We start from the raw sequence: 15,448 nt of genomic DNA, 5'->3' as shown, positions 1-15,448 counted from the left end.
TTAATTAAGTGGTTCAAGCAATTTAAATAAGGGAAAGAAGTTGGGAAAATTATTATTATTGGATTATCATTATCAAAATGAGAAAATAATAATAAGAAAATGATGTTATAATTTCTTTCTTTCCTTTATTTTTGTAGTGGGATACCTGCTGTAATAATAATAATAATAATAATAAAAAAGGCTGCACTGCACCCAAACCCCTAAAAGACGATTCGAGAGCTAGCTACGACTCATCACTGTAAATTGAAACAAACATATACAAACCCTTGACTTAAACCCTACCTCAGTTTCAATTTCAATTTCAATTTCAATTTCTTCCGGGAAGATGAAGACCGGAACTAGACGGAAAGCCACCACCTCCGATCTCCCACCGCCGTCTCAGGAGATCCAGCCGCCGCCGTTGAACCACGCCGAAAATGGAGGAAATGAAGAGGAAAACGAAGGTTATGAGCAGGATGATGGTAAATCTGAAGAACAACCTCCCAAGCTTGCTGAGGGTTTTTACGTCATTGAGACCATCCGCAAAAAAAGGACAAGGAAGGTGCTTTATTATTATTATTATTTTATTTTTGTTTCTTATTATTATTATTATTATTATTATTATTATTATGTTTCATTTAATGCTGATTTTTTGCGACTTGGTGTTTATTGTTGCTTGCTTGTGAAAAAAGGGGGTAGAGCAGTATCTTGTCAAATGGTGAGTTTCATTCCTTAGCTAGCTAATATTATATTACTTGTGGTTTTGCGTATTCTTTGTTATTATTATTATTATTCAAAAACATGTGTAATTTTGGGGTTGTAAAGGGTGGTTAGGGTACTGGTAGTGGTTAAACGGGCCATCTGACCTTTTTTTTTCGCGGTGAAACAAAGGTCATACATATGGGTTGAATGGCGTTGTTGGTGGTCATGTGTGTTGGTTCTTCGTTGGTCAAAAATTTAAATTATTCGTATGAATGGCCGCTGGTACACATCATATGGATTTGTCCACTTTTTGCTTTACAATACGGCCTGTATGGCTATACAGGCTGTATGACACGTCAATGGTGTTTGTATAGTGGCAACCTTTTACGCCTTTTAATCTAAAAACAAAGAAAAGCTACAAAAATGTCATGCTTTTATGTAGTATGAACTTATCAATGGAGTTTGTTTGTGAAATTAAGGGTTCAAACCGTTTTGCTAAATATATGTTTGAAGTTATGGAATTAGACTTCTAGAACTAAACATTGATGGTAAAATAGAGTAAATTTTGTATCAAATAAGGGTGCGAGTTTGAAATTGTTTTTTGCTCCTAAAACTAGTCTAAACATTACATCTATATATAAATGAACCAGTTGATTAAAACGTGTGTTTATGTTAATAAAGGCGCGGGTGGCCAGAGTCGGCTAACACTTGGGAAACTGCCGAGAGTTTCGCGTCATGTCCTGATGTCATCGAAGAATTTGAAAGGTATTCTTCTTATTATTTTGTAATTCTTTATATATTTGTTTATATAAAGGCCATTCATGTTTATAAGCACCATAGTTAAAACTCTACCTGTGGATTTTCGTTTCTGTCAACAAAATTTATATGTTTGACTATCATACGCCCAAGTAGGGTTGGGCGTAGGTCGATTTTGGGCTCAAACCGGGCCAAAAACGGAAAATTCGGGGTTTGAGTAACAGTTTGGGTTCTGTTTGGTCTTGGATTTACCGTTTGGCTTGAAGCCTTGAAGTTTTTGGGCTGGAAAAAGATTTGCCCAATATATAGAAATGTTTTTTGGGCCGAAACCGACCGGAAAGTTTGTTTTTATGAAACATAGAACCAAACCAGTGTTTTTGTTAGCGTTTGGTTTTTCCAATTCGGTTTTATCTGTTTTAATTACATGCAAAACTGAAACCGAACGCAAAGGAAACATTAAACTATACCGTCAGCTTTTGTTTGGCTTTGTTATTTTGGTTTTTTCATTTACAGATCAGTTTTCAGTTTCATGACTATTGACGCCTTCCCCTTTTTTTGAAACATGAAGCATGAGTACTGGGAAATGTAAACGCAAACACAAACGTTCCGTGGGTCCCACGTCACAGTCAAATAAGAAACAGCAGCAAGATGCTTCTGTTGCTGATGCCCACAACTCAGATGGAAAACTTGGTGAAACTAAGCCTACATCTTCCACAAATCAAGAAACCACAACCGAGTTTGGCATACATATTCAAGAAGACCCGGCTGAACAACCCTCAAATGCACTCACCGTGGTTGATGAACCCAAGGTTCTTCGGGCCAGTCCCCGAACTGGAGCTAAACGAAGGAAGTCATGCGTGGTTAAACGGTTTAAGAAAGAATCGAACAAGAAAACAACTGCTGTTAATGATGTTATTGTGGAAGATGATTCTAAGAACGAAACTCCTCCACGTGTGTCGGTTGTTACAAAGATTATTAAGCCGGTTAATTATTCGGTCTCTGTGCATAATGACACGGAGGAAGTGTGGGTGTCGTTTCAGGTCATGAGGTTTGTGAACATTCTTCTCTCTTTCTTTAGTTTATTCATTAATAATTTCAATTCCGTTTCATGGTATTATTATTATTATTATTTTATGAACAGGTCAGATGGTGAAGAGATCGTTGTTGATAACAAATACCTCAAGGAAAACAATCCACTTATGGTAAGTAAATACTCACTTTCCCTCTTGAAAAAAAACATGTTTATTTCATAAACATTTATTTTTCGTTTCTCCCAAAATGGTGTTAGAAAATATTTTCCAAATACGTGTTGTTAATATACCTGAACTTTTTTGAATCATTGAATTTAATTGAAAGATAGAAAACAGTATAATGTTTCGTTAAAAATATGAATAATACATTGAAACGATACCACTTCGGTGAATAAAATTATTTTTGAAAGAACCTCTAATACAATGTTTTGAAAGTTGGTTGCCAAGAATAGAATTTGGAAAAACTATGTTACTTAGAAACAAGAAAACAAGGAACAGCATGACATAGTGTTGATTTATTTTATGTTTATTGATAATGGCAGTTGATCAACTTTTACGAGCAGCATCTTCGGTATAACAGCCCATCTGAATGAGCGAGTAGAGTAGAGGTGCGATCTGGATATTCCTCCTTTATCTTTTTATAATTTATTTGAAATCATCCTTTTGTAGCCAGGGAGCTTCTAACAAGCGGAATAGACACTGATTGACTTAAATTCCTAGGATAATTTATGTATGATGCATTCAACAGTGAAAGCATGTTATGTCTTCACTATTTCTAGATGAATGCTGTTATGAACTGGTAAATATATGTTAATTTCCACGGACGTCATGCATCATATGATGCGTAGTGTTGATTTATAACATATTACATTTTGGCTTGTTTGTGTGCTTGAGTGCTTTTAACTTGCTATAGCGTGTTGGCGTGTTTAGTTGATTAATCTTTTGTGTTTTCGGTTGAGCACATGCATATTTCTAGGAAAAAAAACTATGACCAAGTCGTCGTTGATTTTCTTTGATTTTTACACGATCTTGTCAAAGTTATTTACAAATTATCAGATGATTTGTATATGCTTATTGAATTCCGTACTATTTCTCTGTTAATATTTGACCAATATGTTGAGATTTATGTCCATATATTGTGAAAATAGTTTTGTTATTATGTTAATCATGGAAAATGGACAGGTCTAGTCGGGTACGTACCAGATCAAAAGTGTGGTAAAACCGAGTGCAGAAAGATGTACGTGTAATTAATAAACGAGGGAGCATAAGTTTGACCTTCACTTATCATGCTCGATAGGCTCGAATAGGCTCTCGAGCCTAAACGAGCTTATTTATGTAACTTTTATTTAATTTATTTATATAATAAATATTAATTATAAAATTATGATAAGAAAATAAACGTGGGAAAAATTCTAAACTACAAATTGAATGGGTATTAATTAGATGTTAAAGATTTCATTTTTTTAGAATGACAAGTTCTAACTTTCTCATGTTATTACATCTTTTTTATGACGAGACTTGAACGCTCATTAATGGAAAGACAAAGCTTTTTTCCAATCTTTTGAAAGAACGTTTGTGCAAGTTCTTAGCTATACTTTTATAGAAAGCGGTTTTTGTAATATCGACGAAACTAAAACCCCCCAAGGTTGTTAATCTTCATTACAATAGTTCTGACATCACAACAAAAGTAGTACAAACCATTTCATTAAATAATAATTATGATATATAAAAGCGCAAAGTTTTGAAAAATAATCTAGAACCACTGGGCACTTGCATGTTGCTTGATCTTGAAAATTAGAGGCTAATATAAATTAAAATAAAATAAAGAGAGAAAAATCTAACTTGATTTGATGTTACTTGACCTTAAAACAATAAAATAGGATTAAGAAATTGGTTTTGTACTTCATCCTTGCTTGGTCCTAACATCCAACCCATTATTACGACAATATTGACGACCTTGACTTCCCTAAATATGTTTAACTATTGATTATTTTTTTTTTGTTATATATTAAATATGACATGATGATGAAAATATAAGAAAAATTGGAAATTTTGAACTAAAGAATAAAAATGTTTAAAACCCAATTGTAAAGTTTTGTAATACTGATACATATGTAAATATATGTATGTATAAGTGTAAAGTTTCAATGATCATTTTTTATTATTGTTACTTGGGTACTTTGAAGGTGCAGGGTGATACCCGTTTCCAGTAATGCGGTTTTCGTCTACGTGGGTTATACAAATTTACTTTGAAGGTAGAGGGTGATACTCGTTTCAGTGATGCAATTTTCGTCTATGTGGGTTATTTAAATTTGTTATTTGAGTCCAAAATTTTTAAATTTGTCTTTTACATATCTAAGGTTTCATTTTCGTTCCAATTTGTCCTTATGGTTTGTTAAAATATGTTATTCAGTCCAAAACTTGTTAATGAGATGGACGAAAATTGCAATTAAAATAGAACCTTACGAACGAAAAAGACAAATTTTAAAATTTGGATTGAAATATCAAATTTGAATAAATCACAGTGATGAAAACCGCACTAACATAATGGGGAATCTCATATACAAAACAAAACAAAAAAAAGGCGTATACAAAACAAAAGAGTATTTTTAGGCTTTTATTCACTAAATACAGGATACAAAAGAATATTTTTAGACCTTTACTCACTAAATACAGGATACAAAAGAATATTTTTAGATTTATATAATATATTCACTCATGCACGAACAAAAGAATAACTTTAAACTTTTACTCATTTCAATGAAAACTTTGCGTCTCTACTCTCTATGACTCTCTTAAACTCTTAATTATATAAATCTCATTCGTTCTCTCTTTTAATTCCTTTTATGATTTATATTTAAAAGTTTATTTATTTAATTTTATTAATTATTTAAAAGCGAATACTTAATTGCTTATACGTTAGTTCATTATTCTAATCTTCTTATCTTAAAGTATATATATATACTAATAAATTATTTCTTGACTTTATACTCTATTACTAATGCATTATAATATTTTTCAATAAAAATATATACCGCTTAAAATTTTTATTTTTATTTTCACAACCCACAAATGTTATCATGTTATAATTTGATTAGGGTGTGCATAGATCCTTGAAACCGATCAAACCTTTAAATTGAAGCCACTCGACCGGTTCACGCGGTCTGAAATGTAAACAATTTGAAAACCAGGCTAGAAGTTCGACTAATTCGGATTTGGAACCGCTTATGTAAACTAAACCATCCGTCACAGTTTTTCTAAACTATAGTTAGCAATTCATCTCAAGATTTTTATTAAAACCAACCCAAAGAAAAAAAAACACAATAGTTGACTTAACCAGCTTGTGACTGAAAATCTCAATCAGTACTTGTTAATAATGTAACCGAAATATAAGTTTCTAGTTGGTTGGTGGCAAGTGGCATTATTATTAATATATCATCTTTTTATATTGGTTGGTTTATCAATACAAAAATAATAAAAATGGAATATGTTCTAAATTTCGTCACGATAGAAAAATCTTTTGACTTTCCAAGAAGTGCTCCAAAGCCCAATAATAATAACCAAAAGTCTCTGAATTTTAGGTCAGATTTCATACACAATTTGCATTCAAATCTTATTATATAATAATATTCATCATTGTCATTTTCACACACAAATCCGCAATCAACTGCATACTCAAAAGAACAAACAACTGTACACAGATACCAACCTATGTATCTATAGTCTATGCTATCACACACTTTGTACTTGAGTTTCTTAAAAGTTATAGTGTGACAAAATGGTGAAGCTGGTTTTTTGTTTAGTGGTGGTGTTGTATATGTTCATGGTGGTGAGTTTTTGTTATGCTGGGAAGAAAGTTGAGGTTTTGAAGCATTTGAATCGTTTAAATAAACCGCCGATTAAATCGATCAAGGTGTGTTATATATTCTCTCATTTGTTAATGTCACTAACATAATTTATGAAGTTGTTGTTTTGTGTATATGTGTTTCATGGTTACTAGAGTCCGGACGGTGATATAATAGATTGCGTTCATATCTCACGTCAACGAGCTTTTGATCATCCATTTCTTAAAAACCATACCATTAAGGTTTGATTATCAATTTATGATTCTATTTAGTTTTGTTAAGTGTATGTTGATTGATGAATTATGATTAATTATAGATGGAGCCAAATTATCATCCAACTTGGATAAATATAATAACATCAAAGTGTCATCCATGATGAATGAAGATGGACCATCTTCATCATCAAAGCATGAAACAATTACTCAATTATGGAACTCAATCGGGAAGTGCCCGAAAGGGACAATTCCGGTTAGAAGAACGAAGAAAGAAGATGTACTTAGAGCGAGTTCTGTCAAAAGATACGGAAAAAAAAGTTACTCCACTTTTGCTAAACCGAACTCCATTGACCCCGACCTTATTAATCAGAATGGGCATCAGGTATGCCCGTCTATATTGTTGTGTAATATGAAATAATTAAATACTAAAGGTTTGCATTGTTTGTTGGAGTTTTTCTTAGCATGCAATCGCGTATGCTCAAGGGGAATTTTATGGAGCAAAAGCGACGATGAATGTTTGGAACCTGAAGATTCACCAACCTAATGAATTTAGTTTGTCTCAAATTTGGATATTGAAAGGCTCTTTTGCTTCGGAACTCAATAGCATTGAAGCTGGTTGGCAGGCGAGTTAACGGTCCACAAAATAAATAAATAAAGTTACCAAATGATTAAACCGCGTTACATATCAAACATAACATGTGCAACATTATTGAAACAGGTGAGTCCGGATTTGTATGGAGATAATAACACCAGACTCTTCATCTACTGGACTGTAAGTTTTAACGTATTCGACAAGGATTCACATAGGATTCTAGTGAGTTGCATACTTGCATATTGTAAAATATTTATATAATTTTGGAATATTTTGTGCAGAGTGATGCATATCAAGCAACAGGGTGTTACAATCTTCTATGCTCCGGGTTTATTCAAACCAACAATGAGATTGCAATGGGAGCTAGCATATCTCCTATTTCACAGTTACATGGTTCTCAATATGATATTACCATACTTGTCTGGAAGGTATCTTCTTCAAATTCTTTATTTTGAGTATATTATTAACGTGTATCACGCCTCTGCTTCTGAGACGTAATATTTTAGACTAAGTTCCTCATCATTTAGCTTAGAAATTTATAATACATCATCATGGTGCATAAAAGTTGAAGAAAATGCCAAATTTTACATATTGATTTTAAAAGAAAGATGCAATGAGAATATTTGTCATTTATTCCTCTTGTCAGGAATTTTTGTTTTAATAATTATATTATTTAATCTTTTTTAGGACCCGGACGAAGGAAACTGGTGGATGCAATTTGGGAATGGAAAAGTGTTGGGATACTGGCCGGCTACACTCTTTTCGTACTTAACCGAGAGTGCATCAATGATACAATGGGGTGGAGAGGTGGTGAACACAGCCTCGGACGGGCAGCACACGACTACCCAAATGGGCAGCGGTCAGTTCCCTCAAGAAGGATTTGGTAAAGCAAGTTACTTCAAAAATATACAAATAGTCGACGAATCTAACAGTCTAAGAGCTCCTAAAGACATTAACACCTTCTCGGAGCAGCCCAACTGTTATGATGTTCAAACGTGCAACAATGGTAATTGGGGCACCCATTTTTACTACGGTGGACCGGGTAGAAACCCGAACTGCCCATAAAAAGATTGGAAATAAAATGTTGGTAAGTTCATTCTTGATTTTGTGGTAGGAAATTCTTGTGCTTGTAATTCATTGGCACCTTCCATGTATATTAATTGATATGATTTGATTTGATTTTCTAAACTATAGCAATAATGTTGATCAAATTTTGATAGAATTGATGTATATGACTTTAGAAACAAGTTCCTACATTACACATATACATACCATTCAAAGGTCATATATGCAATTGGGGGGGGGGGGGGGGGGGGGTTCACGCTCTATGAAAAAAAATCTTGGGTCCGCCACTAATGTAGTATTCTTTAAGCTAGTAACCTCTCAAACCGAACTGCAAATTGGATCATTTAGACCTCATGTTAATCAAACCGTCCGATTTTGCTCGGTTTAGATGGTTTAAAGTACTATTTAAACGGTTTATGTACGCATAACTTCAATAAAATATTTAAATCAGTTAGGTAAATTTTGTTGTTTTCCTTTTTTAACAAATTTATAATTCATCTAATCAAGCACATATAAAAACAACATAAACAAACAGATATTGTTCCAACCCTCACTCATCATTCCAATCTAAACAACAAAACCGTCTAAAGAATCTTGATGTTCTTTACTGCATTTCTACAAAGAATTGACTGTATAACACTTGTATCTATATGTAATTATAAAAAGTTCACGCTTTTGTCTTCCTTCGATCATCCAACGCCTAAATAAAACAAATGGTTGCGCATTATCAACTTTGTTTTTTAGAAAGTCAGTATAAATGTATAAAACCATTTTAAAAAGTGTCAAAAGATATCAACTTGAAAGATACCTTGCTTTGGAACATTCTCATGGTCAACACGAAGGTGTCACGCATCCTACACACACACACAAAAAAAAAGGAAAAAAAAATTAACTACTACGATTTCTTATAGTAAGTTCGATCTCAAAGTTGAATGAAAAGATGTATACTTTGACTATTTAGGTCAAAATTGCTACTTCCAAACTCAAATTTTTTAGCCGTTCATTTCAAAGTTATATTATAGATTTGTTTTATGTAGTCGGTTGTCATACATACAGATTAATTTCTGTTTTTGAAACATAATTTGTTTGACCTAAAGAATCAAACTTGCTTAGAACAAGAAAGTCAAACACCAGGTCAACGCATTACCTAACATCATTGAAAGTAAAAGGATGTGACGAACCATCAGAACAGATCAACACGAATTGTGTGGTAAGCCCTGCAGGGATTTTGATCTGCAACATAATTACAATAAAGTCAAACACCATGTCAACGTATCACCTAAAATTTTGTCATCGTCAAACATGGTATTTAATACATTTAACTAATATTCAAGAAAGAGTGATCCTCGAAACCATTATACTTGACCGCCATTAGACCCTTCAGCCAAAATTGAAGAAATTACCCATTTGACCCGTTTCAGCAAAAATAAAGAATTTACCCATTTGACCCGCTTCAGCCAAAATTATAAAATTTACCCATTTGACCCGTTTCAGCCAAAATTAAAGATTTTACCCATTTGACTCATTTCAGCCAAAGTTAAAGAGCTTAATCATTTGACCCGTTTCAGCCAAAGCCATAGAATTCACCCATTAACACTATGTTTTACTTACCAAAGATTCACTGGAATATTTCTCCTCGATAAAAATTTCTTGTGTGCGATGGAGCTTTATCTGGTAGTTGAATCGTCTCAAAGAAAAAGTTGTTTGTTCCCATCTCTCAGAAGGATCCATCTGCAATAACAGCCTAAAGTAAATAACTTGTTCCAAAAGTAAACATGCCATAAAATATTAAGAAACACGTTTATAAATATCGCACCAGCATGAAAACACTAAATGATGCTTGACCCTCCGACATATATCTGTCGATTTCCTGTTGCATTTCTGGATCTGCAAAATACCATTTTCAAGATGACGGTTGAAAGTACCAAACTTTTTAACAGATGAACTAATTATGAATTTGAAAACTGTTCAAAAAACAAACTTACCACATGATATTTTGTTTTGTTCGTTGGCAAAGAGTCGCACTATTTGCCCCTGAAAACACAACAGTTTTAACATAAGTAATATTGAAACATATTATTCTTGTACAGCTTTGTATCTAAAGTACTGAAATAATAACAAAAGTTATTGTAAATAACGAATAGACGATGCTTAAGGAGTACCTGTCGACCTTGGTCATCCATTGGTATGCACTCAACAGCGATAAGTTTATCGACATCATCGGCTGTAACTACATATTCTGGATTTGTGGCTCCTGTCATACAGAAAATTCTGGATCAAGAATAGGGGTGTAAACGAAAAAAGCAGCTCGTGAGCTACTCGAGATTGGCTCGCTTAAAGCTCGAACCAAGCCGAACTTGCGCCAAGCCCGAACCTAAAAGTAAGCTCATTTAACAAACAAGCTCAGGCCCGAGTTTCACTAACGAAGCTCAAGTAGGCTCACGAGCCTAAACGAGCTATTATTTATACAGTTTAATGTAATACATTAAACACATATATATATATATATTTACATAATAATAACAGTATATAAAAATAACTATACAACGTATGTTCAGTTGCATATAAAATTATAATTATAAACACATAAATTTAATATTTATAATGAGCTCAGGCTCGAGTTTCACCCCCTTTTAAACACAGATATTTCAATGTGGGAAGCGTAAAACTGTCATAAACAGACTAAACATAGCAAGATTGCGGGTTGGGTAACAGTTAAAACCAGGTTGGTGAACTCGAAAACACATTTTTGTCCATTTCTTTTATAAGATAATTAATGTGTTGAATAAGATTACAAAAAAAAAAAAAAAACCAATATAGCACAACAATTATTTAAATTTTGGCACATTTAAGGTAATCAATAAGTAGTCGTATAAGTTTTGGCTAAGATTAGTTTTCAAATACTAACCCTCGATGTACTCCCTAGTGCCATCTTGAAGGTGACGCACCCACTGACAGAGAAGCAAAACGAATACATGATATATCAATCTTTACATAATATAACTGAATAATATATAATTAAACATTGCATCTAGAAACTTCTGTACCTGAAACATGCATAGTGAGGTCCCACGCACGGGAAACCCACAGCCTAAAAGTTTGCCTCCCGGTTTTGCGTCTCCAATTATTTGGAAGTTTTCTACTCCAGGGCCATCTTGTAATTGAAAATAATACATGTTAGCATCTATAGCATGTTACAAGAGCTATATTGTTAAAATAATGAACTAAATTTCTAACAAAAACAATTACGGGGTTTTAAGCATTTGGGAAGACATTTGACAACTTTTGACTTATAAAACTTAACCCGTTTGAATAAGCTGGAACCGAATTTTAAGTAAATAGGCCGTACCTGCCACCTCTACTCATAATAATTACATTAAAAGTGAATTATGAGACTAATAAATAACTTCCAGTAATTATGTTTGCTACCTATGGCATAAGAATCTTCCCCATCATTGGACTGTGGTTGAAAATTATCATCATCGATTCTGTCTTGAAACCCGTTGTTCACCCTATTATAGTCATAAGCACGATCCGCGTTTTGACTGACAACAAAAAGTAACAAAATTTCAGTAAAGTATTTAAATAAAGAAAGACAGAAATTTTGGATAAATTTGAGATTTATTATGCCAACCTAACAAGCCTTGATTCAAATTTGGTGCGATAATCATTGTCTACTGATTGACTCATTTGACCATTGAGCATCAAGCTAGTACTTTCTCTATTGTTGTTTTCAGGTGTGAAGTTAGAAACCTCGTAATTTTGTTCCAAATGCCTGCCACCTGCCGTATTGTTATAGGGTGAAGGTGTAAACCATTGCTGACCCTGAAATTTAAAAAGAAAAATACAAAAATTAATACAAATGTTTGCAAAGATTAAAACATACAAACATTGTTAAGATAGTGATCATACTTGAGATTCTCTGATTTTCTGCTGCATTTGGTCGTGCAAATGCTGTGAATTAAAACAAGGCAAACATTGTTAAGATTCAGATATACATCATATATATATATATATTATATATATATATATATATAACTGGTCATATGGTTAATAAAAGCTCTTAAAACTTGGTTTATGAAAAAAAGGATATCAGCTTTTCATCTTAATAGCAGACTTTTATATTTATATTAAATTACATTAATTGTATGGAAATCATGAAAAGGGAGAAAATATTGCTGGTGGGTCAATCTAACTCAACCATCCTGCATGTAGGCTGTAAACGTACTGTACATTCAGTAAATAGTTCGGCAGGAAGTTCGTTTATGTCCGTTTATTTAATAAACAAACAAACATGAATCAGATTTTTTTTGTTCATTTATTTAAAAGAACAAACATGAAGTCATGAATACATGTCTTGTTCGTTATGTTCATTAATGTTCCTTTAAGTTCATTAGTTTACATTTGTGTAAGTTGGTTCGTTTACATTATTAATATATTCATTTAAATTATTTAGCTCATTACGATTTACTCTTGTTTTGATAACTTTTTAGGCCTGGCACACTGTTGTTCACATGTTTAATTGGTTTTAGCTCAATTATGTCCGTTCATCTATATTCAGTTATGTCCGTCCTTTTGCATCTGAGATCCGTTCGTTTATAATATCAAGGAACGAACATAAACAAACACAACCAAGAAAACCATTTTTCGTGTAATTATGTTCATATTCGATTGTTTGTTCAGTTAAGAGTTAAACAAACGAACACGACATGCTGCATTCGCGTGCTTCGTTCACAGGCCTACCTGTATGCGTGCGTAGGGGTGTGTGTGTGTGTGTTGGTGCAAACACGTGTGGGCAAAAGAAAAAAGGTAATTTTATACCTTTATGCTATCTGAAAGAGCTGCAGCATTTGTAGCAAGAGGCAGAACGCCATATTCAGCCAATAGTCCAACCAAAGATGACATGAAGATATACCTCTCGTCCTCAGCAACCTGTGACATTACAAAAGCGACATTAAAAAGAAAATATAAATTAATATGAAACTTAGAAAATCGAAAATATCATGCGACAGTGACTTACCTTCAAATCATGGGTTAGTTTTAAATTTTCATCAAGAACGTCTTTTCTACGTGCCAGTTCACTAGAAGCCGACACAATAGCTTCATTTTGCCTCTCATCTAGAGCCTGTCACTCATTCAAAAGATTCCACATTTTATAAAAAGTAATTTAAAAGAAATAAGAGCCAAAAGATAAAGTTGTTAGATATAAAAGAATCAGAACTAACCAATCTTAGCTCGGAAAATTTCTTTTCCAATGTATATTTTTCATTCAACAGTCGTCGCTCCTGATAGAACCAAATCCAAAGTTACATAATAATATTATATGCATGAGATCAAATAAGAGATAAACCATACCTTGACACTTGCCAAGGTAATTTGTTCTCTAAGATCTCGGATTTCCTCCTTTTGAGCTTTCACGCGCGCAAGACGTTCCTCCTCAGAAGAATAATCAGTATTATCATTTACTGTGTGCGAATTATGCCTGTAAAAAGAGTATGAATCTTTAAAAATTCAATGAAAAGGATAAGAAAATATTTCACTTATGTTATTATTACCGGCTTGTAGAATCCGAGGCTCGTGTCTGAATACCACTGGCGTTGTTGTTATTCATCAGGCTTCTATCAGAAGACCACATTTACTATTAGCAGAAATTGACATTTTACCCAAATCTATTCTCACAATCCATTGAGAGTGGACCGATTCAAACTGTAATCCATTGAGAGTGCAAATTAGCCACTTGCTTCATTCCAATAATAATCATAATCAAAACAAATGGTTGTGCTCATTAAACTGTTGGAAGTTAGTAAACTCTCTAATTATGAAACCAAATAAAAAAGCAGCAAAATATGTTACAAAAAGTCAACCTAATAAATGATTCCACCATAAAAAGTTTCAAGATTTCAGGCCTTGAGACCTCATTTGTTGTAAAAGTCAACTCATAATCAGTATTCAACATTTGCATTTCATAAATTCTATGCTCAAATGTCAAAAACTATAACTTTTCAACTGATTAGTCACAAATTTAAACCCTAACACAATTCTACTCCTAAATCTATACAATTTTTCCAAACTGACATCAATAAGCACAAATCGTTCAAAATAAATGTAACCCACTAAAATTGGTAGGTAAATAAACATACCCAGAAAAGAAAAAAACAAAATAAGCAGTCAAATCTGTATAATTGAAGATTAGAAAATACGCAAATTGGGTTTTAATTACCTGGGTATTTGTCGGAAAACCCTAACTTGAGGATGGAAATGAATCAGTAGTTATTAAGTTAATCGATGGGTATTGAGAATTAAGAGAATTGGATGGAATGGAGATTGAATTGGAATGTTGGAGTCAAGAAGGGTTTGAACAAAGAAAAGAAAGTCAAAATGGGATGCAAGAAATTATAAAGCATCAGGAAACAAAGAGAGACGTGTCTCGAATTTCTTTTTCAAATTATTATTCTTTTTTCCTATTTTTATTTGGATACATATTTTTTTTAAAGGATGTCAAATTAATATTTTTTTATTTTAAAAGACGGTTGGTTTGGTGGTAAAAAGTTTGGGTTTAATGAATGAAGACTTAAGTCTTTGTGATCTTGATTATGTGTTATATCAATTTGAAAATAGGATAAAGAATTTGAAAAAAAAAACTTAACGGAGTAACATTGTATTTATTTTTTAAAGGTGGTTCAATGAAAACAAAGTATGAGGAAGATGGAATTGATTATATGTTATGTTGTGGAATTATTAGCGGTCAAGTTTAAAAATGGGAAATTAATAAAAGTTAATTTTCTTATTATTTATAATTGAAACAGTGTTAATTGTTTTATTAAGTCATAGATAATTTAAGGGCTGGAATTTTTAGTTTCAAATGTAGAAGATGATACGGTCAAAATACAAACTATCAAAGGTCTCTAAATAAAAAATTTATAGATTTTATTGTATTTTGAATCGAAAAAAATATCAAAATGAATATATCTAACCTTGACTTGGGATTTACTTTAAAAGTCTAAGCTTGTTGCTTACTTTCATTTATGTATTTATTTTATTACACAACTATCGAACATTTTTTATTTTTTATATTTACAGTAAATTTAAAATATGGTCATGTTATAACATAATTCAAGCCTCTCTTAAGAGAACTCGTTCGTCTTATGGGGTACAACAACCTAAGTAGATGGTATTGCTAAAGATGGTTCACGCGTCTGAAGTCGCATCGATGCTAATGGTGTGTTTGATTTTGAGGAAAAAGAAGTTGAAAATGGTGATGGA

General features: G+C 32.7%; 2 protein-coding genes and 1 pseudogene across 3 annotated transcripts; 2 read left to right on the top strand and 1 right to left on the bottom strand.

The window, feature by feature from the left end:
• Positions 1-295: 295 nt before the first annotated feature.
• Positions 296-3,387, top strand: LOC143585072 (putative chromo domain-containing protein LHP1). The gene is made up of 6 exons (XM_077066945.1): positions 296-541; positions 672-697; positions 1,363-1,446; positions 2,006-2,485; positions 2,579-2,639; positions 3,011-3,387. Exons 1-6 carry the CDS (start codon positions 326-328, stop codon positions 3,059-3,061), a joined length of 918 nt encoding a protein of 305 aa, XP_076923060.1. The 5' UTR covers positions 296-325; the 3' UTR covers positions 3,062-3,387.
• A 2,121-nt stretch (positions 3,388-5,508) lies between these two features.
• LOC143585070 (protein neprosin-like) lies at positions 5,509-8,331 on the top strand (annotated as a pseudogene). Its single transcript, XR_013144487.1, has 7 exons — positions 5,509-6,381; positions 6,469-6,555; positions 6,630-6,910; positions 6,990-7,151; positions 7,247-7,300; positions 7,402-7,548; positions 7,808-8,331. The product of XR_013144487.1 is annotated as a protein neprosin-like (transcript).
• Positions 8,332-8,636: 305 nt separating this feature from the next.
• On the bottom strand, positions 8,637-14,562 carry LOC143585056 (uncharacterized). Its single transcript, XM_077066936.1, has 18 exons — positions 14,406-14,562; positions 13,741-13,891; positions 13,541-13,667; positions 13,411-13,470; positions 13,206-13,310; positions 13,007-13,117; positions 12,098-12,139; positions 11,820-12,010; positions 11,615-11,730; positions 11,233-11,339; positions 11,094-11,136; positions 10,348-10,439; positions 10,171-10,219; positions 10,002-10,072; positions 9,797-9,916; positions 9,333-9,418; positions 8,994-9,039; positions 8,637-8,885 (listed from the first exon to the last, which is right to left on the bottom strand). Exons 2-18 carry the CDS (start codon positions 13,818-13,820, stop codon positions 8,853-8,855), a joined length of 1,479 nt encoding a protein of 492 aa, XP_076923051.1. The 5' UTR covers positions 13,821-13,891; positions 14,406-14,562; the 3' UTR covers positions 8,637-8,852.
• Positions 14,563-15,448: the final 886 nt, after the last annotated feature.

Source organism: Bidens hawaiensis, unplaced genomic scaffold (genome assembly GCF_021521415.1).
Source record: "Bidens hawaiensis isolate Kalapana, Puna unplaced genomic scaffold, B.hawaiensis_p1.1 tig00033545_1, whole genome shotgun sequence".
Classification (NCBI taxonomy): Eukaryota; Viridiplantae; Streptophyta; class Magnoliopsida; order Asterales; family Asteraceae; genus Bidens; species Bidens hawaiensis.
The sequence above is the reverse complement of the archived record's forward strand: the minus strand, read 5'-3'. Positions and strand labels throughout refer to the sequence as shown.

Excerpts from the sequence above, each read along its gene's own strand:
- LOC143585072 (XM_077066945.1), top strand. The coding sequence starts at position 326 with ATGAAGACCGGAACTAGACGGAAAGCCACCACCTCCGATCTCCCACCG. Across the intron at positions 1,447-2,005 it reads GTCATCGAAGAATTTGAAAG|CATGAGTACTGGGAAATGTA; the intron begins GTATTCTTCTTA and ends TGAAACATGAAG. Across the intron at positions 2,486-2,578 it reads GTGTCGTTTCAGGTCATGAG|GTCAGATGGTGAAGAGATCG; the intron begins GTTTGTGAACAT and ends TTTTATGAACAG.
- LOC143585056 (XM_077066936.1), bottom strand. The coding sequence starts at position 13,820 with ATGTGGTCTTCTGATAGAAGCCTGATGAATAACAACAACGCCAGTGGT. Across the intron at positions 13,668-13,740 it reads GCCTCGGATTCTACAAGCCG|GCATAATTCGCACACAGTAA; the intron begins GTAATAATAACA and ends CTCTTTTTACAG. Across the intron at positions 10,220-10,347 it reads TGGATGACCAAGGTCGACAG|GGGCAAATAGTGCGACTCTT; the intron begins GTACTCCTTAAG and ends TTGTGTTTTCAG.